The following is a 26,248-nucleotide window of genomic DNA, read 5'->3' on the forward strand; positions in this document are numbered from 1 at the left end:
ATGGCGAATAGTCAAATTCTTAAAGAGACAGTGCATGATGAATTTCAAAATTTTTAAAACTCAAATTGAATTTGGACTATTCCCCAGTCGAATTACTCAAAATTCTAATTTAAAAATTGTAATTTTCAATTCGACCCTTGATAAATCTGCCCTGTAGTGTAATATGACAAGAAGCTGACACACTGATCAATTATATAAATATCCAAACGACATAAATGTGCCTATAAATAGCAAATAGCTGTGACATGGACAAGATGAAGTGCAGATCATGGGCACATAGTTAATAATACTGAATATTTTGATCAGAAATCATAACCACATGTAGACAGGGCCGGATTTACATAGCGGGCGCCCCTAGGCCCACTGCCATTGGTCACCCGTGTCCTCCCCTTTATTCATGCAAATTTTCATAATCGGGACTGGAGCAATGTGCATTGAGCACAGGAAATTTACAAAATGATTGTATCTTCTGCACATCCCCAGTGTTTTTGAACCAATGTGGATGTGTTTGGGCAGCATGTCGCCCCCTAAAATCCTCCAGCCCTAGGCCCGGGCCTTGGTGGCCTTTCCACAAATCCGGGCCTGCATGTAGAACAACAATACTATTTACTGAGTAGTTACAACCCGGAGCTGTAATGTGCTAAATGCTGAACTACACAAATACCCACAGATATTAGAGTTACCTGTCTGGCTTCAGCCTGTACAATATTCACTAATATTCACATACACTATTGTTATACAGTGTAAATGGGATGTTCCCCTTCCAACACTTCTTTCAGTTCAGTTGGTTTTAGACATTCCCCAGGAATAAAGACTTTTTCTAATTGATTTCCATCTTTTTGGTTTTCTAAAATAATGTGAGTGTGAGTGGGGCAGCTCAGTGATCCATTAGTTGCTCCATTTCTCAGTAGGATCTATGGGGAATATAAGTGTAACTATTGTATCAATTCTAACAGTTGCCTTTAATGACACTCAGGGATTGTGCTCAGCAGGGACAAACACATGGATCAACTCATGGATCAGTTACAGGGTCGCTGACCCCCCTCCCTCCCACAGCTGCTTCACAAACCCATAAGAAGGGGAAAATGAAACATTTAACTGTAAGAAAATAGACAGTGTCTGAAAGCAACATGGTAACAATGAGGACGGTATAATAAGTATTAACAATGTGATAAGAAAGAAAACCAGTGTGTAAATGATATGGTGTAAAATGAATGTCCCCAACTAAATGGCTTAAGAAAGCAGCTTATTTAGAGCCTTTTCTTATTAAGAGAATTACATTTTAAAAGGCCAAAATACCCAGAGCAGGTGCTTGAGGTGCCACTGGTAAAGACACATGAGTCTGTGAAGGAAAGGAGTATAAATATATCATTTATTATATATAAGTGGTGAGTTATCTGAGCACTTGTACAATACAGGAGAGCTGATATATTGGTATTTGAGGCTGCAAGTGAATATAGTGAAGGCAAAACAAACATAAATAAGACTCTGTCCATTTACATTACATATTTTAATACATATCAAACTGTTCAGGACCCTAGGCTTTCATATTTGGGGTGATTTATCTTGATACCTAATAGTATGTACGAAATAAGGTGCTGCAGGGTGGACATTTTGAGGTGATTTAATGTCACCAAAATCACCAAATTTAGGAAAGGTTTGCGGTTTGGTGCTTTGGAGTAAAAAGACATTCATACCCAATTTGGATTTGGGGGAATGTGTACTTTCCAAAAATATATGGTTTTCTGGGGTGAACTTACTTTTTCTACCTTTGACCCCCACCCCCAAATCTATGTAAATGTGTTTATTTTGCAGTATCTGGAATTACAGAACTGATAGCTCAAATGGTGTCTACATTTTGGGGCCCCTATATGCCACGTGCTTGGGTACACCTATACATATTGGGCATCAAACTGTTCGGAGGACCCTAGGCTTTCATATTTGGGGTGATTTATCTTGATACCCAGAAGTATGTGGGAAATACGATGCTGCAGGTTGGAAATTCTCAGGTGATTTTTAGAAATGTCATCACAAGCCAATTTTAGAAAAGGTTTGCAGCTTGGTGCTTTGGAGTAGAAAGACATATATACCAAATTTGGATATAGGGAATGTGTACTTTCCAAAAATATATGGTATTCTGGGGTAAACATAATTTTTTCTATCTTTTGCCCACCCCAAATTGATGTAAATGTGTTGATTTTGTACCTGAAATGACAGACCATAAAGGGGTGCCTTCATTTTGGGGCCCCTAAATGCCACATACTTAGGTAAACCTATACATATTGGACATAAAAAATAATTTATATGACAATGTTTTTATATTTCTCTAATGAAACAGGGAAGATTTCAAATCAAATTGATTCTCTCTAGTGTTAAAGCTTTTACAGCTCTGCATAATTCTCAATAATGCTTCTGTCTCCTTGTCTAAATGGAGCAATTTCTCCCAAAGTAGCAGCCCCAATGGCACAGAGAAGATAAATCATTGGCTCACAGATTAGTGGCAATTACTCCCCAGAGATGGGCATTCTATTTCTGTATCTGTTCTTGGTCAGATCCATGGGTTTATCCATGTTGGGCACAGAATGTGGCACTTCAGTAGATACATTATTCCTTGATGCCCATAAATATGACTTTTATCTGATATATTCTGCCTGTATGTGGCTGGTAAACATGTTCTCATTTCTGCACTCAGTCTGTCCGTGTGTCTGACTCCATTTTACCTGTGTTTATCTACACTATGTTGGAATCCAGAATATCCACTATGTTGAAATCCAAATAATTAAGAACATCAACAAATTCAGTAAGAGACAGTCCCATGTAGAAGAAATCTCTATATAAAACCAAAATCCCTATAGGTGTCATTTATGAGCACAAGTGTCGTCTCACAATTTTCCCAGAAGTCAGTTGTGCAGTTGGTGTCACTCGTAATGACATCAACCAGACCTGGAAAACACAATTGTGTCCAATTTGCCATAAAGTGTGTGTGTGGCTGCATTTACTTGGGGAAATTGTCTACAATCAGACACAGCGACACCTTGTGGCTACAACAACACTGGAATTCTGGGGGGAAAACCATGGGGATTGCGCTCAGAATTGTAGATGTAAATTATGTATAAAGGAACATGGGAATCAAAGTGGCCTCAAATCAAGGGCTTATGTTTGAATTCCAGACTTGGGGCATAAAAAACAGTTATACTGTCAAACAGAACCTCCTGTAACTGCCAGTCCTCATATGAGCTACCAAATAGCCAATCACAGTCCTTATTTGACACCCCAGGAACTTTTTTATGCATCTGTTGCTCCCCAACTCTTTTACATTTGAATTGAGCTCATAGGTAAAAACGGTTGGGGAGCCCTGAATAAGAGCTTTGGTTGTTGCTTGAGAGAGAAAGGGACAGGTTTGGTCAATTAATATGATTGGTGAAAGAAAGGCTAATGGGGCAGTATGTGGAATCAATAAGGTTAATAATAATATTGTAAATGTGTCATTGAAATTGTAAGAGGGGGGCAGAGTCATGTTTAGCTGTTTCATTTGATGAATTGGCCCCACATATTAAAAAAAACCCTGGGGGTCACTGCTCACTGTGAGAAGAAAACAGTCATTTGGTTTTATGTAAATCATTAGATTTGTCCCCAACAGGCAGTTTTGTAGCTGAATAAACTGTTTGTGTATTTGCTAAATGTGATACAAATGACTCCAGAGGGGAGAAAAAACATTTGTTATTGGCTGGAAGGTGACAGTTCCCACTATGTAATGAGCCACCTCCCAGCAAATCCATTTGCCCCATCACAGTCACAAGTGCAAAATGGTTTTATGTCACAGGTTATTGAGGAGCCAATGAGAAGCTCATGTTGTACTGGATCTAGTGATCCCTAATGACCCAGAACCTGTAGCAAATGTGCAAGTCATTGAACCCCTGTGAAATAGTGACCATAATATCATTTAAAAAACAAATATACACTGGGGCAACAAAGACTTCCAGGAAGAATTTCAGGCAAGTGAACTGTAGCCCCTTAAGATCAGAACTTCAGAGCAAAGATTGGGTTAGAAACGATCTGTCTTTTATCCTTTAAAATATTATTGAACCATTATTGTTCTTAGTTTAGTCTTTAAAAAGAAAAAAATATTCCAGGAAGGAAGGAAACAGAAAGAAGAAAGAGTTTAAAATGTGTAAATCAGAGGGGGTTAAGACATCATTTAGGCCCAATAAATATCACAAGAGTTGACAGTTAGGCAGGTTATATATAGACTTAAGGTTAAACTTGATGGACGCGTGTTTTTGTTTTTACCTAATTTACTATGTTACTATGTTACTATGTAAGGATTATTATTATTATTATTATTATTAACATGTATTTATATAGCGCCAACATATTGCGTAGCACTGTAAAGTAAATGTGATTATACAACTACATCACATGAATTACATATATAGAATATAAGGAGTAACAAACATCACAATCAATACAGGTACAAAGAGGTGAGGAAGGCCCTATGCATAGGCATACAGTCTAAAGGGAAGGGAGTAATACACAAGGTGTGGGAGTGGGCAAAATCGAAGTAAGTGGGTGAGAAATGTGGTACTGTATGTGGTGTTGCGTTTGGTAGTTAAGCAGAGTGAGGGTAGGCTTCTCGAAAGAAGTGCGTTTTCAGAGATTTTTTGAAAGCAGAAAGGTTGGGAGAAAGTCGGACAGAGCGTGGGAGAGCGTTCCAGAGGAGGGAGCAGCCCTTCCAAAGTCTTGAATGCGAGCATGTGAGGAGGTAATGAGAGAAGAGTTGAGTAGCAGGTCAGTAGAGGAGCGTAGTAAGCGAGTGGGTGAGTATATAGAGAGGAGTTCAGAGATGTAGGGTGGGGCAGAGTTATGAAGTGCTTTGAAAGTCAGTGTCATTAATTTGAATTTGATTCTGAAAGGTAATGGAAGCCAGTGCAGGGATTGACAGAATGGCGAGGCAGAGGAGGAGCGGTTGCTGAGGTGTATGAGCCTCACAGCAGTGTTCATTATGGACTGGAGAGCTGACAGTCTGGAGGGGGAGGCCAATTAAAAGAGAGTTACAGTAGTCTAGACGTGATATGACGAGATAGTGAATAAGAATTTTGGCAGCATCTTGGGTGATAAATGATTTTGGATATGTTCCTTAGGTGGAAGTGACATGATTTAATAAGTGACTGGATATGAGGAGTGAATGACAGGGCAGAAACTAGGATAACCCCAAGGCACCGGGCCTGGGGAGAGGGGGTGATAGTGGAATTCTTAACTATGATGGATACTTCGGGGATGCTACTGGTGTTAATTGGAGGAAAGAGAACCATTTCAGTTTTAGAGAGGTTTAATTTAAGGTAGCGTTGTGACATCCAGGTAGAGATAGCGGACAGGCAGGAGGAGACGCGAGTTAGGAGTTCTGGGTTGAGATCAGGAGATGAGAGATAGATCTGAGTATCGTCAGCATAGAGGTGGTAGTGGAAACCGTACGAATTTATTAATTTGCCAAGGGAGGAAGTATAGAGGGAGAATAGTAATGGTCCCAGGACAGAGCCTTGAGGAACTCCAACAGAAAGAGGTAGGGGAGAAGATGATACTCCATTGTAGGAGACACGGATTATATGGGCTTTCCAAACAATTTAATGATTGTGATCGATTGAAACTACTGGTCTAAAGGTAATGGGCATTGAACAGGTTAATAATAAGGAATGTGATAAGTGAATTACATAGGAAAGAGAACTATTGACTTTATAAACTACAGACCTTGGTCCCAAATGATCTTAATGAAATATCTGACTTTATGATCATTTCATTTATTTCTCTATATAAGATATACAATTTGTGTATATCATTTTATCTTTATGACAATCATTTTATACAATTAGTTTGTGCAAATTATATGTAAACACCCGCTCAGTTTCTGAAAAGTATTCTGCTCAATTTAGGAACTAATTTTTAACCCACCATAGATAAGTCTTTTAATCAACTTGATGCTTTAAGGATCCCTTGTTTCTGTGTTGCTAGGGAGATACACTAGCAACGTTTGTATCCCCTTGGTTGCTATGGTTACACCGTGTCTCCTCGTTGGGACACGCCCATCAGAGGTGGGGGGGTGTTTGGGATTTGAAATTCTGATGGAATTTGGACATTAATTCCTATAACCTTATTCACAATGCCCCCCTATTTTAATTGTTTATTGGTATTTTTATTTTTCATAAAATGATTCAGCTGAGAGACACAGAGTTTTGAAAAGAATTGTATTTTTGACCATATATTAAAATGGATTTCTAAACATTGATCTATATTATGAATAATAAATACTTATAAAATATTTGGGGTATTTAGACTGATATATATTCTTAGAGAAGTGCAATAACATAAACATTCAGACAGATATTATTTACAAACGTGTAACAAACGAGAGTACCGTGTATACTCCACACACTTCATCACTTTGTTACTAGCTGAGCAGTTCCCATAGTGATTGTAACAATGTATATAAAACGTAACCTTTACTCCTTGTTACATTAAAACATGTTGTCTATTCACATAAAGACACACTGCTTTATAAATAAAAAGTAATGCAGTGCATTGTAGTCAATATTTTACACTTAATGAATTGCCAGTGTTAAATTGCTTAATGCAATGAAGTAATTAGAGCACAATACCCACCCCCTCCCTCCCAATGTTCCCACACACACAAACCTGCCTGTCTACGTGGGGAGCAAGTGGGATCTTGTTTAGTAACAATCTGTCGGAATATCCACAAAACATCCCTCTATGGCTCTGCTACATCAATCATGTTATATTCATGTTATATTCATGTTATATTCATGTTATATTCATGTTATGTTCATGTGGTCAGGAACACAGGATAAGTTCCAAGTATTTGTGAACAAAAGTAACAGCTGAAATGAACAATAACTCAACAATAAACAATAAAGTTAACTTTTTAGACATACACATTTTTTTCGAGGTCTAGCCAATAACATACAAACATCGATATTTAGAGACTGCCACTAACAATCTTTTATTTGCCAGTAGTCAACACCCCCAAAAGACTATTAGTGGAAACCAATAGGTCAATATCTGAGAGTTAGACGATTGTGTAGCTTTTTGAATGACTTCAAGATAGAAGCCAAAAAGCTGTGCACTAGATTCAAACAAGGGGTTATAAGAGATCACTGGAAGCAGACAGAACAGATTTGCTAATTCCATGGAAAACAGTGACAAAAATAGAGGATGGATGTCGGCACTCTATTAAATGAATAGGTGATTACAGGGCACAACATAAAGAAATAACACAAATATTGAACAAATATTGACACATCTTAGAACAGGATGATGACCTAAAAAAAGTTATAAGTGTGAGACCCCACATTACCTTCAGGAGAAGTCGTCATTTGAAGGACAGATTAACACATAGACATTATAGTTACGATTTAAAACCTACGTGGCTTCCAAATAAATTAAATTGTTGCTTTAGATACGGAAACTGTCAAGCCTGTTCGTGGGTCAACAAAATATCCTCAATTAAAGGGAGATCTGACATTAATGAGAACAAACTGAAACTTTTCATGAACTGTAAAACTGAGGACATTATATATGTTATGTGTGTGTGGAAAAAATGATGTGGGAAAGACCAAAAGAGAATTCAGAAGAAGGATTGTAGAGCATGTTGGAGATGTCAGACATAAGAGGAACACTTCTGTCACAAATCACGTAAATGAATTTAATAAAGGAGATACTGATGTCATGAAATTTAGCTCTGTGCCCCATATCAGTCCAACAATTAGAGAAGGGAATATAGATAAAAAGCTTCTTTAATGTGAAGCACAATGGATATATTGGTTTAAAAGCAAATTCTCATACGGTCTAAATGAAAGCTTTACCTTCATACCATTCCTGTAAAATAATGGTTTTATTGATAAACACTAAAATAAACAAGTACATACACTAATATGAGTACATTTCATTTGTTTCAATTTTTATAAGAAATTATATAGGCAGGTCACAACATGAATGATTAATAACTTTTTCAATAATAAGGAATAATTAATCTATTTAGTATCTATTACATTATGATATATTCAAAATGCAATAAAATCAAGTTCAGTATTTAATATATTTACATAATGGATTCATTTGTAGCACAATTGAATGCCGTACGCATTTCAAGAGGAATTAAATATATTTACAGCGCTACGCAATATGTTGGCGCTTTATAAATACATGTTAATAATAATATGAGTCCTTCTGCACATAATGAATTTAACTATATACGGATTAGCGGTTAATGCTACGTCACCCTATAATTGGATAAGCAACGAAGTGACAGTGATACATGCGCAGAAGAGACTTTTGACAAGACCTATCTGACCCATCCCTGCGGCAACTTGAAGCGGTGACGTATGGGCCAAGACATGTGCAGAATAATTAATGAAACTTTACTATACCGCACTTCCAGAAAATTTTGTAGATACACAAGTAGGACACCAGTAGTAATTAAACAATGTGAACCCGGCACCATGCGGCAACTTAGTGAGCGTCCGTAGCCTATTTAAATGGAGAACTACATTGCGCCCATCACTTATGCCCCTGATGAAGCTGAGCAGTGAAACGCGTATGGAGTCATAGGTGGACGGTAGAGAATCTGGATCCCACTTGCTCCCCATGTAGACAGGCAGGTTTGTGTGTGTGGGAACATTGGGAGGGAGGGGGATGGGTATTGTGCTCTAATTACTTCATTGCATTAAGCAATTTATCTCTGGCAATTCATTAAGTGTAAAATATTGACTACAATGCACTGCACTACTTTTTATTTATTCTATATGTGAATGGACAACATGTTTTAATGTAACAAGGAGTAAAGGTTACGTTTTCTATACATTGTTACAATCACTATGGGAACTGCTCAGCTAGTAACAAAGTGATGAAGTGTGTGGAGTATACACGGTACTCTCGTTTGTTACACGTTTGTAAATAATAATTTCTATAGGTTTATCTGACCTGCGGATGGTGGATTTCACCTAGTAAATTGTTGTGTTCTTTTGTAAACATTCAGACAGATTAGCAATTCTTAATTATACTGAAATAATAAAAAACAAAATATATAGTTTTCCTAGATAAATAATTCCTGGATTAGAATTTAAACAAAGTAACAATCACCTGCAAAGATATGGGACCCCCGAGGGGAAGATGATTTTGACAACAGGAGCAGTTCATTCTGCCCATCGTCCCTTTGAATTATAAAGGTTTCCAATAAAGATAAAAATCCAAGGCTGGAGCTGGATAATCATTGCAGGGAGTAACAGCCACAAACCCTCAGTTGTTGGGGTGCAAGGATTCAGAGTGGAGCTCAGGGGCGCGCCGCCAATGAGGCGAGCTGAGACACTCGCCTCAGGCGGCAACGCCGGAGAGGTTTCCAGGGGCAGAAAAAAGCAGCTCCTGGTACCTTTAAGAGCCGAATTTCCATTTTTTAAACCGTAAATTCGGCTTTACTAATGCGAGAGAGCGCAATTGCGCTCTCTCGCATTAGTGTTCCTGCCTCCCCTCCCGACAGGTAAGTCGGCGAGGGGGGGCGGCATTGCAGAAGCCGCCACAGGCGGCCCTTAGGCAAGAATCGGAAATCCAGCTCCTCCCTAGATTAAACAACATTAATTGAGGTACAATATATTTGACTGATGAGTTGTCCTAATGTGACAGAGGAAAGTGATTGGGTAACACAGCTCACCCTATAGACTTTAATTATGTTGCTCTTTATATTTCCTGATCATTTCCTGTATATTTCCTATTATTTCCCAGCCATCCATTCTAATTACAGAAAGTAATCCATGGACCTTGAGTGGGTGTGGTTATATGGGGTTGGCCAAAAAAAGTGTGGCCTATCGAAAATTCCCACGGCACACTAAGCACACCCAACCTCTGAGGGTGTCCCTAAATTTCACATAAAAAATCTGGTCCCCTCATAATACTGTACTAAATAGTGATTTGGCACAAAAGGGTTACCATGTCACATGATAATGGGATTGGTTACTACTCTCCATAGTAACCATCCCAATTGAGGTTCCAGCATATAAAGAGTTAACTGTTTTAAGAACCAAGTTAATAAAAAAATAGAAACCTTCCGTCCAGCAAAGGCCCATCAGTGAGAGACTCCTGTGTAATGTATACTCTGCTGGGAGTTACAGGGAGTTGTAATGTGCCAGGCTGGTATGAGAAGGGAAAAGGCCAAAAATATAAAATAATCCACTTTCTAAATTGTGTCAATAGTCAATTAATGTCATTCTGGTGGGGGAGAAATTACTTTTTAGTTCTGATTTAGAAACACAGGGGCTAAGTTGCATATTTGCAGTTGTCTGTAGCAACCAATCAGCAATTGAGTTGAACGGTCTGTTGAAAGCAAAATCCTTATTGGTTGCTATTGGCAACTGCACTTTAGTATCTGTGTTTGTAAATCAGTTAAAATGACTGCCCAAGTGCTAGAGAAACTGCCCAATATCAATATGTCTCCTGTACTCCCTTCCTTTCATGGTATCACAGGGTAAGGGCAACTCTAGGAATGGGTTTCCTGCTGGGTAGTGTCCTAACTAATGATTCTCACCCAAGTATTATTCCCATATACCCAGAATGCAACATGGAGGGGCTCAGTGAATGTGGCAGTGAAGGTGTGTAAGTGTCTGATTGGCTCACTCAGCTCATAAAAGGACAGACGTCCGGCCTCATAGTCCAATGAGATCCTGATTCTCCTGCAGGAAGGGACGTGGGGTAACTTTGTGCCTTTACTGTCATGTCTCACTGAATATTTATTATTCAATCTGTACAAACACCAGGACTTGTTATTATTCCCAATACAGGACTGACCCCCTCTCCTCTCTATACTGGGATAGGCCACCCCTACCATCCAGCCCCCTGATTCACTGACCTCCACTTCCCAGTAATGTCGCCCTGAGGGGAAACTCCTGCTGCTTAAAGTCTGAGGATAAACCTGAAATCTCTCTGGGGTTTGTGGGTGACGCTGGTCTGTACGTGAGTAGGAAGCAGATTTCCTGTCCCCTGATACAGATAAATGATTCCCAGCCGTGTTTATATCCAGTAACAGGTCTGTAGCCTCCTGCCCATAGATCCTTCCCTTTACCCCAGTCCCAATGGCAGCTAAGCCTGTGAGTAATGTCTCTGAGATCAGATCCACATCCAGATCCCCTACAGCAGGGACCTTTATATCATGTCTCTCTCTGCCCCCCTCATTATCTGCAGCTCCATGTGATTCCCGTTCCTGTAGGACAGTGAGTGGATCTGCCATGTTGCACAGCTCCTCAATGTGATGGATCTTCCTGGACAGCTCGTCCTTCTTTATTTCCAGCTGCTCCATCAGATCAGTGAGTGTGAGTGAGAGCTTCTCTTTCTGGCTGGAGATATCTATTAGAACTTGCCTCTCTAGGGCTTCCAGCTGTTCCCTGATGTCTCTAAACAGGGCAGTGACTCTCTCTGTCTCACCAGCTGCTTTTTCTGGCACTTCTCTCCTGCGCTCCTGCAGTCTCTGGGCTTCTCTCTCAGTCTCCTCTCTCTCTGGCCTCAGTTTCTCCACAACTTTCCTCAGTGTCTCTTTCTTCTTCTCAGAGGCCTCACTCAGCAGCTCCACCCTGTGGCCCCTGTGCTCTCCGGCCAGACAGCAGGACACACAGATACAGACGGACTCCTCACAGCAGTAATACTCCAGAATCTTGTTGTGTGAGGAGCATTTTGAGTTCCCAGAGGTCCCAGTCCCATCCTGCTGTGGGTCAGTAGAAAGGAATTGCACTACTATGTTCCTCAGCCTCAGGTTCCTTTGCAGTTCAGGGTTTCTCCTGTAAGTCCTTCTACATTCAGGGCAGGAGGGATCTTCCTTTATGCTCTTCTGCCAGTACCATGTTCTCTCAATACAACCCTGGCAGAAGTTATGGCCACACGGCAGGGTTACAGGATCAGTATAAATGCTCAGGCAGATGGAGCAGCTCAGCTCGTCTCTCAGATCAGCAGTCGCCATCACTGAAATCAGGAACAAGAAACGAAACCGAACTTTACTCTCGCTCTCTCTCTATAACCAGTTGGACTTGTTTTATCTCTCTTTCTCACACAGGGTGGGGCAAGGACTTTATTTGGATTTTAGTTTAGTTTCTTAATTTCCCATTCACTCCCTAGAGGGGCCAAGTGGCAGCTCTGCACATTTACAGGACCCATCAGATTAGCAGATTATGGGGAACAAACACAAACAATCACACTGGTAGTATAGGGGGACATTTATTTATTCCCTGATCTGCTTATATCACTTGTAAGACCCCTGTTGGATATAAATTATTGCTAATTGTTGTGTAACTTGCTGTCACTATATAAATAATTAATTAAGATACAGGGGGTGAGGGGAGTGGTCTGCATGGAGAGCGGATAGGACTCACTTGCTCCACACTCCACAAAGGGGAATCTAAAGTTGGCCATAGATGTTGAGATTTTTAAAAGATCAGATCCTGATCGTGAGACCATGATTTTCTCAGAACGATCGTACGATCTTACAAATTGACCATCAACTAAAAAGACCAATTTGGCAGGAAAACAAAGGGGAGCTGCTTGGCCCTGCAGACATAGATACATTGCACTGGGACCGACAAAGATTTTTTAACCTGGCCGATCAATTTCCTGACAGATGTCGGCTGAAAAATCATAAGATCTATGATCGTTCTAATCCCACTAACCGCACGATAATTTCGAAGGATTGGTCGGGCTTCCCTAAAATTGGTCGTTCGGCAAGAAGAATCGTCTATGGGGAGCTTAATACTGCAATCCAGTCTCTTAATACTTAATCCAGTCTCCCTGTGCACCATGCAAAAACAAAATGGTGCCGAGTCCCACACACCGCGTTCCAGCCAGGAGGAAATGCCGGACAAAGATGCTGCCGGAGGGAAATTGTCACATTTTGCCAGAGACCCACTACCACAGCGCACAAAAGGAGGTACGTCCCCCGCAAAACAAGGGGCTGATGGGACTGTACCCTCCACACTAACAACCTCACAAACACCCCCAGAACCCACCCTGACAGAAGTGCTACATGACATAACGTCAAACCACACTACCCTAGTGGGGAAAATAGACAAATTAAGATTTTGCCATATTAAAACATGATGTGTAAAAACTGAGAGAGAAAGAACATGGGAGGTGGAAACGAGGGTCAGTGATATTGAAGATAACACAGCACCACTTCTGAATCGCATAATGGCTACAGAAAAACAACTGGTAATGCTAGAAAGTGAAGCAGACAATCTGGAGAACTGTCTACGTCATAACAATATAAAGATACTGGGTCTCCCGGAAATTGCAGAAGGGGCAGAAATGGAAACATTTGTGGAACAGTGATTGACAAGTACGTTCAGCCAAACAACTTTCTCCACAGTGGAAAGAGCTGAAAGAGTGCCAGCAGACCCCTCCACTGGGAGCACCCCCACCCATTAATAGCTCTTCACCACATGATTTCAATCTACCCGGACTTTTCCATGGAGGTACAGAAGCAAAGAGCAAAGTTTATGGAAGTCAAGCAACAGCTGAAACAAATTCCATATGCCATGATGTGTCCTGCAAGGCTGCGAGTAACAGAAAATGGGAAAGCCCTTTCTTTAATACACCGGAGGATGCCATAAGGCGGTCACCAAGAAGAGACCAGTGAAGTCACTCGTTCAGCACCGTGCCAGAACCTGGGACTTAACAACAACAAGTTCATTCCAAGAGACCTCCACACTACCTGCCCATGAGGAGAACTTATCAGTCAGTAATAATCTTGCACATAACACAAAGCAGGACATTATGATATAGTAATATTTTCCCCCTAACGTGGAAGCGACAGGAATATGAACAATAAGTGCAACTAAGTGTGGACACTAACCAATAGGTAACTCACCCCAAATGGTTATGGAGAGGGTGGGGAGGGTGTGAGTTAAAGTTGCAGGAACTGCATTAATAGTTAATGTTTTAAGTTATTATGGTGTCTTAATCTATACTGGACTGGTAAGAGAGTAGGGCTCCCCCCCAAAACCAGGGCCAGACTGGGAGTAAAAAGCAGCCCCAGCAAATGAAATCAAAGCAGCCCACAAATGCTTGCTGGTGTTTTACTCATACACATTTATATATGTATATATAGATATCCTTATCATTTACAGTAGGGGGTACATTATCCCTTATAATACATGTGTGATACTCAAAGTTCCCTGTATAACTCAGCCTGCAGCCTTGTGCCTTTATATGGTCACAGAACAACCCCTCAGTGACTTCTAATATCCTTATCATTTACAGTAGGGGGTACATTATCCCTTATAATACATGAGTGATACTCAGAGTTCCCTGTATAACTCAGCCTGCAGCCTTGTGCCTTTATATGGTCACAGAACAACCCTTCAGTGACTTCTAATATCCTTATCATTTACAGTAGGGGGTACATTATCCCTTATAATACATGAGTGATACTCAGAGTTCCCTGTATAACTCAGCCTGCAGCCTTGTGTCTTTATATGGTCACAGAACAACCCCTCAGTGACTTCTAATATCCTTATCATTTACAGTAGGGGGTACATTATCTCTTATAATACATGAGTGATACTCAGAGTTCCCTGTATAACTCAGCCTGCAGCCTTGTGTCTTTATATGGTCACAGACAACCTCTCAGTGACTTCTAATATCCTTATCATTTACAGTAGGGGGTACATTATCCCTTATAATACATGAGTGATACTCAGAGTTCCCTGTATAACTCAGCCTGCAGCCTTGTGCCTTTATATGGTCACAGAACAACCTCTCAGTGACTTCTAATATCCTTATCATTTACAGTAGGGGGTACATTATCCCTTATAATACATGAGTGATACTCAGAGTTCCCTGCATAACTCAGCCTGCAGCCTTGTGCCTTTATATGGTCACAGAACAACCCCTCAGTGACTTCTAATATCCTTATCATTTACAGTAGGGGGTACATTATCCCTTATAATACATGAGTGATACTCAGAGTTCCCTGTATAACTCAGCCTGCAGCCTTGTGCCTTTATATGGTCACAGAACAACCCCTCAGTGACTTCTAATATCCTTATCATTTACAGTAGGGGGTACATTATCCCTTATAATACATGAGTGATACTCAGAGTTCCCTGTATAACTCAGCCTGCAGCCTTGTGCCTTTATATGGTCACAGAACAACCCCTCAGTGACTTCTAATATCCTTATCATTTACAGTAGGGGGTACATTATCCCTTATAATACATGAGTGATACTCAGAGTTCATATTGTTGGGAGCATCATATTGTGGGGCTCATCATATTGTGGGGAGCATTATTGTACTCTCAGTGTCTAATGTCTATGTTATAAAACAGAAATGTGTCTCTTAAAGTTGCTAGAGGCGGCTTTTTACTACTCCTGCTACTACTGGCTGCTCCATGTCACCTGAGGTTGTCAAGTTGCCCCATTGTAGGAGCGGCCCTGCATGGAGCTGCACACAAACACACACTTGTGATATGATACACATATACACATCTGTGACCAGTGCAAACGTTGGCTCATTTATGTCAACACAGCTGTAAGTGTGAGAAGCCAAGCCCTGACTGTATTGACTATACACACACACAGTTGTATACAGACACAGTGCCAGCTCCACTGTGCTAGAATTGTGAGTGGAGTGTGTCATATATATGTGTGTGACATTGTGTTACTGCCTCCCTCCCTGTCAGCACCATGGACAGAGCTCACTGAACCTCTATTCTACCTGCCAACTCTTTATCACCCTTCCAACTGCCACTCACCTGCCATATCCCCCCACTGACTGTCAATTACCTGCCGAATCCCCCCAGTGCCACTCAGCTGCCGTATTTCCTCACTACTATTAACCCACCATATATTCCCAGTGGCAAGTACCTGCCATATGAGAGCCAATGTGACTACCAGCACAAGCAGGTCTGGTGGCCCCATTGACAGAGGACACACAAAGGCCTGTTGTCAGTAGCCCCCAGTCTGTAGCCCCTGCATTGCTCTATTACTGCTGTACCCCCAGCTCTGACACAATCATCCCACATACAGTATTGCTCTCAGTCGGTGCATATATATATATATATATATATATATATATATATATATATATATATATATATGCATAGAATGGACCAGCACACCGTTTTCTTCAATCAAACGTGTTTATTCAATACACACTGTGCATCCAACGTTTCGGCCCGCATCCGGGCCTTTATCAAGGATAAAGTGACAGTGATAGTGATCAGCCTTTTATACCCATAATCCCCCTCGTTAGTCATGTCATGATGACCTCATCACAATGCTCAATTTACACTCCAATTACACATGTGTTAAAAATGTCGCACAAGAAAACGGTGTGCTGGTCCATTCTATGCATATATAAGACTTTGACCGAGCACCCGGCTTGGAGAAAAAAGAGGACAGAGTGCAGGTGTTTGTACTATATTATATATATATATATATATAATATATATTATATATATATATATATATATATATATATATATTTAACAAACAAGGGAAAGTTGTGCTCACCACTAATTATAAAACCATTAGGCAGGGGTGCAATGAGGGTGTGACCAACAAAATACATATAGACAAATACAAGATTCCTCTGCACTCAACCCATTATCAATATATTTAAGACAGAGACATTTTGTGCTACTGCTACTGAAAATGCCTTACCCTTTAAACAAAACAGGGATTGTTTGTCCATATATTGCAATATATTTAAGCTGAACAACTACGTCACACTCATCCCATATCTGGCCAGTCCTACGCTTAATTTTCATCTGATTCATTAAGAATTCTATTGCTTCATTATACATTTTACAATGTAAAAAATGTCAGATGAAAATTGAGCGTAGGACTGGCCAGATATGGGATGACTGTAACGTTGACTATAAATATATATATATATATATATATATATATATATATAGAAAAACAGGGGGGTTGTGGGAGCACTCTAAAGGCTTTAAAGTATATATATATATAAGTATAATAAATGCTATTGCATATGTACCCAAAGCAGGGGTTATTTTGTTACAAAGTTATGAATCATAAAATTGATAAGCCACCATACCACGTCAAGGTAAACCCCGAATGGCGGTCCCTAACTTGTTTTATATTTTATGTGCATTCTAGCATTACCTGTAATCAATGTCCGTTGTTGGAGTGCTCCCACAACCCCCCTGTTTTGATATTGTATATTTAGCCGGAAGCTGTGGCATAGCTTCAGTGGTTGTAGCACCCCATACCCCCCTTTAAACTAGTGGTGATCCTATGCTTTTAAAATTGGGCGTTTGTTTTGGGAATATCTCTCCTTTAAAAGCCTGATTGCTGGCTGGGGAGGATTTAGCCCTCAGTGAAAAACAGCGTTCAATGGACATTGATTACAGGTAATGCTAATATATAGATATTTATATACACAGTAGCCCAGTGTATATACACACATACAGTATTGCTCTCAGTCAGTGCTTATATATATATATATATATATATATATATATATATATATATATATATATATATATATATATATATATATATATATATATATATTATATATATAGATATATAGATAGATAGATATAGATATATATATATATACAGTAGCCCAGTGTATATACACACACACACACATACAGTAAGAACACACACAGGTAGATCAAATCAATGTATAAATAAATAGCAGTGAATATATCAGTAGCTATAATGTGTATGTGTATCATTGAGACTGTGTGTATAGATCAGTAATGTAGGTGAGTATAGACAAAATAATATATCTGTTCATTCAGCTCCCTTTGTTCTTGCTTATAAGGATTTCTTGTGTATATAGTCAGTATAATACATTTATATTCCCACTCAGTGCCATTAGTGTGTCAGTGTGAGTGAGTGTGACAATGTGGTTATTAAGTGTGAGTGTGAGTGACAGTGTATGTGAGTGCGAGTGTGAGTGTGGGTGGGTGGGTGAGGGGAGCGATTACCTTGGTGGTGACAATACACAGACAGTCCATGGCCCCGGTACTGTAAGTGTCGCTGCTGCAGCTCCTTCTCCTCCTCCTCCTCCCCGGGGCCCGGCCGCCTCTCTCTCTCCGCTCTCAGTGACACTGGGGACTGGGAGGGAAGAGGCGCTGCAGCTGCTGGAGGGAGAGATGCGGGGAAGGAGCGGGGGGAGGGGACGCACGGAGCCCACGCGATACTCTCACTGCTGCTTCTTCTCTTTTACTCACCCGCAGCCTCAGTCTCAGTCGCACAGTCACACCGATGGGAGAGGAGGGACAGGTACATGAGGGGTTACAGACCAGGAGTGAGGGGTCGGGCCCAATGTACTGGGGCAGGGGGGATATAAGTGACTGGGGGTTGGGGGCCTGGGGACAGTGACAGGGAGAACTCGGGCAAATGGGAGAACAAATTAGGGGTTGGGCAATTAATGGGGGGTATATTAGACTGAATAGACATTAAGCCTGTTAAATTAACGGGCGCTAGAACATATGTAACGACGGTCCATGGGGCACATGCGCAGTAGCGCAATCCCACGGACACAGGGACTGGACACAGAGACACTTCAACTTTATTATATAGGATATGGAGAATATGGAACTATTTTAATGTCACTACATTTGTACGTGTGGATTGTCCCACTGCAGCAGCTTTCCATTTTGAACATTAATAATTGGTGTTTCTTCTACGTCCCTCCATGTCAGTACACATGGGCATTGCCCCTCCCAGACCTGGAGGTAGAACCTATAACACAGCCAATCAAAATGAATCATGACCTATAAGATCACATGACTTCCTCCTCACCACAGTTATTTTTTGTCCTACTGGACAGGGAGGTAGGATCTCCCTCCTCACATTTTTGGTGAATTTTGAGAGGAATCAAACACAGTTTTTGTTTTTTCTTTTGTATTTTTTGTTTATTTTTTACCTCTGTGTGGACACAGAGGGATGATTCCCTGTGTGCTGCCCTAATAGTGGTTCTGTCAGAATTACATTATTGATAAGTACACTGCGATCTAGTGGCCACTCTCACTGAGGCAGCTATAAAAAAAAAGGTACTGTATTAAATCTGTAAGCAGGAAGTGACCTAAACCAGGAAGTTCTAAAATTGCTTTCACTTTGTATGTTTTCTCCTCATGACTTTGGGTGTTTCTTCCTCAATCCTGGAACATCAATTGTCTTTAAGTTCATTATTGCACAAGATGCTTAGATGTATAAGTGTGTTTACATTTGTTCTGCATATGTGTATATTGATTCACTGTTATCTGTATTGTTTTTCAGTTTCACATAAAAATATCAATATAAAAGATATAAGAACGTTAGAATCCACCAGTAAATATTACAAGAAAGAAACTTCTTCTGTTTATTGAAGATTCTAGCTATTGTTTAGCTGATTGTCTAGCTGCACACACACAGTACAGTGCCGTGAGGGCAGACACCCAGGTGATGGAGAAGATTTTACCTGATGCATACCTCCCAACATTTCAGAACAAGAAAGAGGGACAAAAATGGCCGCCCCAAAATGTTTTTGTCCACGCCCATTTTTTGACCACACCTCCTAATTACCATATTAAGTTTACAAAATTTGGCTGGTTATGAAAGTTTAAACACACTCCCTTTCCCTCCATGTTAGTTGCTTAGCCCTACCTTCTGTGTCCGACGTGCTTGCTGCTCAATATCTCACCCTCCCTTCGTTCCATGTCCATGCTTTACTCTGCTCTCCGCCCCGCCTTCTCCTCTGATCTCAGCCAGCCCCGCATTCCTTTCTCCTATGCGCTCTGCCTGCCCATTCTCTGCCTGCCTGCTCTCCATTCTCAGCCAGCCCTTGCTGCTCAGAGGAGAAAGGGCCTGTTCCACCAAAGAGTGTGAGTGGGGCTGTCTGGAGCGGGTTCTGCAGCTCTCACCCGTGTCGGTAAAATAAAGATGGCGGCGCCGCCTGGGCTGCAGCATATGCTCTCGCGAGACTTTGGACGTCACAACCAGGAAGTACGGTGGAAACATCGGGCAGGTCACGGGACATCTTCAGTGACTATCCGGGACGGCGGAACAGGCAGGCAAAATCGGGACTGTCCCGCGTAATGTGGGACAGTTGGGAGGTATGCTGATGACTCAAGACACATAATCTATAAATTATCACTTATTGGGAAAAAGTGCAGGTGTGGGCATATCCATGGTCCTAGCCCTGTGCTAAAATAGCCCCCCTGCAATATGCCCAGCGGGCACAAGATTCAATCTAGTGCTTTTTGGGAAGAGACTCAGGTGTGGGCTTCCCATATTGTTACCTGTGAGATTTTTGGACTCCCTTTTCTTTTGAGTTACGTGAGGCTTTACAGAACTTTATAGAAATTCTGCAAAAGGGCCATGGGTATGTATATGGTCTAGTTATAACAGCCTGAAGCTGGTGAGTATGATTCATCATATGAATCAAATGCTCAGTGCACTGGGAAGTCTGCAGGCTAATTAGCTAATTATGTCCCTCAGCTGAGAGCTATCAGGGCTTTGGCTGGAGTTTCCATCCAGCTAATTAGTCACTATCTGATAAGGTGCAGGTATTCCTTTCGGCCCCATTGCTATTGCTGTTTAATATTTTAAGCTTTTTATGGGTGAACCTTCATTGTCTGTGCAGACACAGAGGTTATATTGGCTCATGTTATTAAGGCACATCCAGGAATGGCTAGAGGTTGCACTGCTCAAGCAGTATGGCACCTCCTTCCTTTCTTATGAGTCTGCTCTTAAAAAGCAGTGTTCCACCTGTCTGGATATTCCTGCTGACAAGTCTGAGCTATCTGGAAAGGTGCCTGTGTTCCTCTGACTTCTTGTATTATCTGAAGTCTTATGTTGTGAGCTCCTCTGTGCAAAGTGCAGTTACACAAGGTACTTTCAGTACTGGCTGGTGAATCTCTCTGCTGAAGCAGTGTGGTACCTGAATCTGGTGAGTATAATCAGTATCCACGGTGTGTTTGAAACATTCATTACACTGGGAAGTCTGCATGTTAATAAGCTTAATATGTGCCTCAGCTGAAAGCTATCAGGGTTCTAGCTGAAGTTTCCAGTCATTGCTATCAGGTAAGGTGCAGATACTCCTGAGCCTCTTTGCTATTGTTGTTGTTTCTCTTGTCCTCTGTGCAGACACAGAGGACATATTTGTCTTTTATTACACAGGGTGCTTGCAGGGTTGGCTGGAGGCTTGCACTGCTGAAGCAGTATGGTAGCCCCTTCCTTCCTTACAATGAGTCTGCTCAGTGCTGTAACCTGATGTCATTGGGCCCCACAGCAAATTCATTTTAGGGCCCCTAACATATACAGAGGTTGTGCTTTTTTACCAATATATATTGAAATTGATCTTTTTTTGGGCCTCATGGGGTCCCTATACCATTTGGGCCCACCTGCAGCCACAGGGTCTGCTTCCTCTGTAGTTACACCCCTGAGTCTGCTCCTAAGAAGCAGCCTGACACCAAGGATCTGACTGGATTATTCCTCCTGACTAGCGCATATTATCTGGTTAGGTGCCGTGTTCCTCTGACTTCTTGTATTGATGTCATCTGAGGTCTTAGGTTTGTGAGCCCGAGTTCTCTGTCCAGACACAGTAGGTAAGTGTGATCTTATTACACCTGGTATTTCCAGGACTGTCTAGGGGTTTGTTCTGCTGTAGCAGCATTGTACCCCATTTTTTCCTATGATGTTTCCACACTTCACAGGCAGTGTTCTGATTTATATGGTGTCTTTTTGTCTGATGTAGGCTCTTAGATATTCTATTCCCATCTGGTGGGTTTTGTTGGGAACTCAGTTGTAGTTATACTAAATCTACTGAGTTTTGGTGGCTGTAGGTTTCCCTTCTTTAATTGTTGGTAGTTTGAAGGGCACTTACTGTCATGTCTATTGGCACCTTAACAGGCTTGAAGCCAGCTTGTAGTCTATGGCCCTTTGTGTGGCCTCGGGCCTCTAGCCAGGGAGATGGGTTTGTGTGGCCTCTTTCATTATGGCTCTTGGCTTGGGTTAGAGCCCTTGCTTTGGTCCATGGCTAATAGGTCTGATGGGCTTTTTCCATGACCCTCTACTCATGGGTCTGCTGGCCTTTTACCATGGCCCTCGACTCATGGGTCTGCTGGCCTTTTACCATGGCCCTTGGCTCATGGGTCTGCTGGCCTTTTACAAGGACACTTCTTCTGCTGGCCTGTTGCATGAGCCTTTGGCTCATGTGGTCTTTTACCCATGGCACATTTGTTTGGTTGTCCTTTTACCAGGGTTATTATGGCTGCGGGCCTGTTTCCATGACCCTTAACGTAGGTGCTTGCTTGCATTTTACCAGGGTTCTTGGGCTGTTGGCTTTCATCCGTGACCCTTAGCTAAGATGGCCGCTAATTTTTATTAAAGTCCTTGGGGGCTTATGGCTGCCAGCCTTTGCTGTGACCTATGGTGCATAGGCAACCTGTTAGGTGGTGGCAGCTGATAGGCATGGCTACTGTTCTTGCTGTGGCCCTTGGTGGGCATGTCTGTTTGCCTTGTGGCAATCCTTAGCAGGACAACAGCCATTGGTGTTGTCTTGTCTACAATCCTTGCAGGCATGGTTCTGGTTAAACCAGCAGTAGGCATGATTGACTATTTGGTTGGATCTAACATGGGTTGTACCATCAGCTGGTGTTTGCTCTGAGTTTCACAGCCCATAGCTAGTTTTTTTGCTGATTGGTATTCAGCAGCTGCAGGTGATCATATGTTGTCGGCTTACAGCTAACCTTTTCTTCTGCCTTATATGCATTGTTTATGGTCTTGTATGTCACTGCTTATTATCAATAAGGCTGGCTTGTGGACCAGGGTTTTGCAAGTTAAATAATTGGCTTGTGCTCTGTTGTTGTATGTGTGGAAATTGACTTTTGTGTCAGGTGCCAGTGCAGTTGGTGAACTTGTCCCCAAGGGTGGCATTCACAATAGCTGGCTTATGTACTATTGCTTGTGTATTAGAGTTCCACTCTGGTGTTTTGCATAGACTGCAGCTGACGGCATCTTGGCCTGCTAGTGTGACAATGGCCTTGCACATCTATGTGTCAGGGAGCCGGGAGCCCCCTCTGGGGAGTAGTCCGGATCTAGGAGGAAGCCCCTCAGGAGGGATCAGGATCGTGGTATCCAGGGATTAAGCAGAAAGGGTAATCGGGTTCAGGCTACAGGTCACAAGGCAGGCAGAATATAATCAAAGTCCAAAGTCCAGGCAGGGGGTCAATAGCAGGCAGAGTATCAGCGAAGTCCAGGTCCAGGCAAAGGGTCACAACAAGGAATCAGGCAGATATAAGTAGGGAAAACAGCAAGGGAACCCAGGAAACTCTCAGGGAACAGAATCCTATTTTCCATCTTGGCGTCTCAGGCGTCCTTTTATGTTTGAATTTGGTGCCCTTGCGCCAGCGTCAGCGCACCTGCGACCGTCGCGCCGCGCTGACGTCACGGCGCCGGCGTCGGAACCCACGTGGGTTGACTGGGCGCCGCCATCTTGAATTCTTCGCCGCCGGGAGCGGACGCGACTCCTCGCGCTCCCGGCGGTCTTGACAGTACCCCCCCCCTCACGGGGGGCCTCAGGACCACCGGGACTTGGTTTCTGGGGAAACTTGGAGTGGAAATCTCTTACCAAACGAGGAGCATGCACATCACGATGTCCCTCCCAAGAGCATTCTTCGGGGCCAAAGCCCTTCCAATGGATGAGGTACTGAAGGGACCCTCTGGAGATTCTGGAATCAAGGATTCTCTCCACCTCGAATTCTTGTTGACCCTCCACAGAGACAGCAGGAGGAGGAGATTGGACACCAGAGAAACGGTTGGAGACGGTGGGCTTCACCAGGGAGACGTGGAACACGTTGGGGATTCTTATCTCTGGTGGGAGTTGAAGTCTGATGGCTACGGGGTTAATTATCTCTAAGATGGGGAACGGACCCAGGAACTTCGGACCCAACTTGGGAGATGGCACCTTCAAGCGAATATTCCTGGAAGAGAGCCAGACATTATCACCCACCTTGTAGGGAGGAGAGGGCCTTCTACGGCGATCCGCGAAAGTCTTGTGGACTAGAGCACACTTCTCCAGATTAGACTTGGTTGCAGCCCAAATAGCAAGCATATGGGCTGTCAGATCATCTGCAGCCGGGACGTCCGACAACACGAAGTCCTGAGGAAAGGCTTGAGGGTGCTGTCCATACACCACCATAAATGGAGACCTTCCTGTGGAGGAATGACATGCATTATTATGAGCAAACTCTGCCCACGGGAGGAGGTCAGACCAATCGTCCTGGCAAAGAGACACGTGGTTCCTCAGGAACTGTTCTAAGGCTTGGTTCACACGTTCAGCTGCCCCATTCGTCTGCGGGTGGTAGGCAGATGAAAATTTAAGTGTTATTCCCAAGTCTTTACATAGAGAACGCCAGAACTTGGCGGTAAACTGGGTGCCTCTGTCGGAGACGATCTCCACCGGGAAACCATGCAGGCGGAAGATGTACTTAATAAAGAGTTGGGATAATTCCACCGCAGAGGGTAACTTCTTCAAAGGGATGAAATGGGCCATTTTGCTGAAGCGGTCAATGACAACCCAGATCACAGTATTCCCACCGGAGGGAGGAAGTTCGACAATAAAGTCCATAGAGAGGTGCGTCCACGGACGAGAGGGAACCGGCAAAGGCTGTAACAACCCGCTGGGGCGGGAATGGCTAGGCTTAGAAGTGGCACAGACATTACAAGCAGCCACAAAGTCCTTTACATCCTTGCGGATATCAGGCCACCAGACTAGGCGCCTCAAGAGTTCAAGGGTCTTGGCCGGACCAGGATGTCCAGCTTGTCTGGAGCAGTGGGTTTGTTGGCAGGATGGCCAGGCGAAGTTCTGGAGGGACGAAGGCCATGCCAATCGGAGTATCTTGAGGAGCCGAGGACTGCCCAGCCAGAATCTGGTCGGCAAATTGGGGATACAAAGAGGCAATGATCTTGACTGGTGGAATGATTGGCTCCTGCCTCTCAGGGTCACGATCCACCGGAGTGAAGCTAAGAGACAAGGCATCGGCTTTCAGATTCTTGGAACCTGGGCGATAAGTCAAAACAAAGTTAAAACGGGAAAAGAAAAGGGCCCACCTGGCTTGTCTGGGATTTAGCCTCTTGAGGGACTGTATAAACTCCAGATTCTTGTGATCAGTGAAAATCTGGACAGGAATTTCAGAGCCCTCCAGGAGGTGACGCCATTCTTCAAGGGCAAGCTTGACTGCTAAGAGTTCTCGATTTCCGACATCATAGTTCTGCTCTGCGGATGAGAACTTCTTGGAGAAAAACGCACAGGGGTGCAATTTTCCATCAGTGGAGTGTCTCTGAGACAGGATAGCTCCGGCTCCGACTTCAGAAGCATCGACTTCGATGCAGAAGGGTAGTGCAGGATTGGGATGTCGGAGAACAGGAGCGGACGTGAAGGCCTCTTTCAAGGACTGAAAGGCTTCTATGGCGGATTGAGGCCACAGGCTGGGTTTACCCCCTTTCCGGATGAGGGCCAGGATAGGTGAAATGCGGGAAGAGAACCCCCGGATGAACTGTCGATAATAATTAGCAAATCCGATGAACCTCTGGATTGCCTTGGTACTCAGTGGGAGAGGCCACTCCTGGATGGCCGACACCTTCACGGGGTCCATCTCAAATCCCTCTGGAGAGATAATGTATCCTAGGAAGGGGATCTTGGATACCTCGAAGACACACTTCTCCAACTTGGCGAAGAGAGAGTTCTTCCTCGGACGAGAGAGTACCTCCTTCACCTGGGAGCGATGACTTTCAAGGTCCTTGGAAAAGATCAGGATGTCGTCCAAGTATACGACTACGAACCTTCCTAGGAGATCTCGGAACACATCATTAACAAACTCCTGGAAGACGGCAGGGGCATTGCATAGGCCGAAGGGCATAACGAGATATTCATAGTGCCCATCCCGAGTGTTGAATGCCGTCTTCCATTCGTCACCCTCCCGGATGCGAATGAGGTTGTAGGCCCCCCGGAGATCCAACTTGGAGAAAATCTTTGCCCCTTTCAGCTGGTCAAAGAGCTCGGCAATCAGGGGCAGGGGGTACCTGTTCTTCACGGTGATCTTATTCAGACCCCGATAGTCTATACAAGGCCGAAGGCCTCCGTCCTTCTTCTCCACAAAGAAGAACCCAGCCCCTGCAGGAGAGGTAGAAGGGCGGATAAACCCCCGCTGGAGATTTTCTTGGATGTACTCCTTCATAGCGG

At 42.8% G+C, this 26,248-nt stretch overlaps 1 protein-coding gene across 1 annotated transcript; it reads right to left on the reverse strand.

Annotated features, from left to right (window-relative positions):
- Nucleotides 1–9,505: 9,505 nt before the first annotated feature.
- LOC108705529 (E3 ubiquitin-protein ligase TRIM7) lies at nucleotides 9,506–12,062 on the reverse strand. The gene has a single exon (XM_018242404.2). The coding sequence runs from the start codon at nucleotides 12,005–12,007 to the stop codon at nucleotides 10,568–10,570; it is 1,440 nt and encodes a 479-aa protein (XP_018097893.1). The 5' UTR covers nucleotides 12,008–12,062; the 3' UTR covers nucleotides 9,506–10,567.
- Nucleotides 12,063–26,248: the final 14,186 nt, after the last annotated feature.

The sequence above is a fragment of the Xenopus laevis genome, chromosome 1L (assembly GCF_017654675.1).
Source record: "Xenopus laevis strain J_2021 chromosome 1L, Xenopus_laevis_v10.1, whole genome shotgun sequence".
NCBI classification, from domain to species: Eukaryota; Metazoa; Chordata; class Amphibia; order Anura; family Pipidae; genus Xenopus; species Xenopus laevis.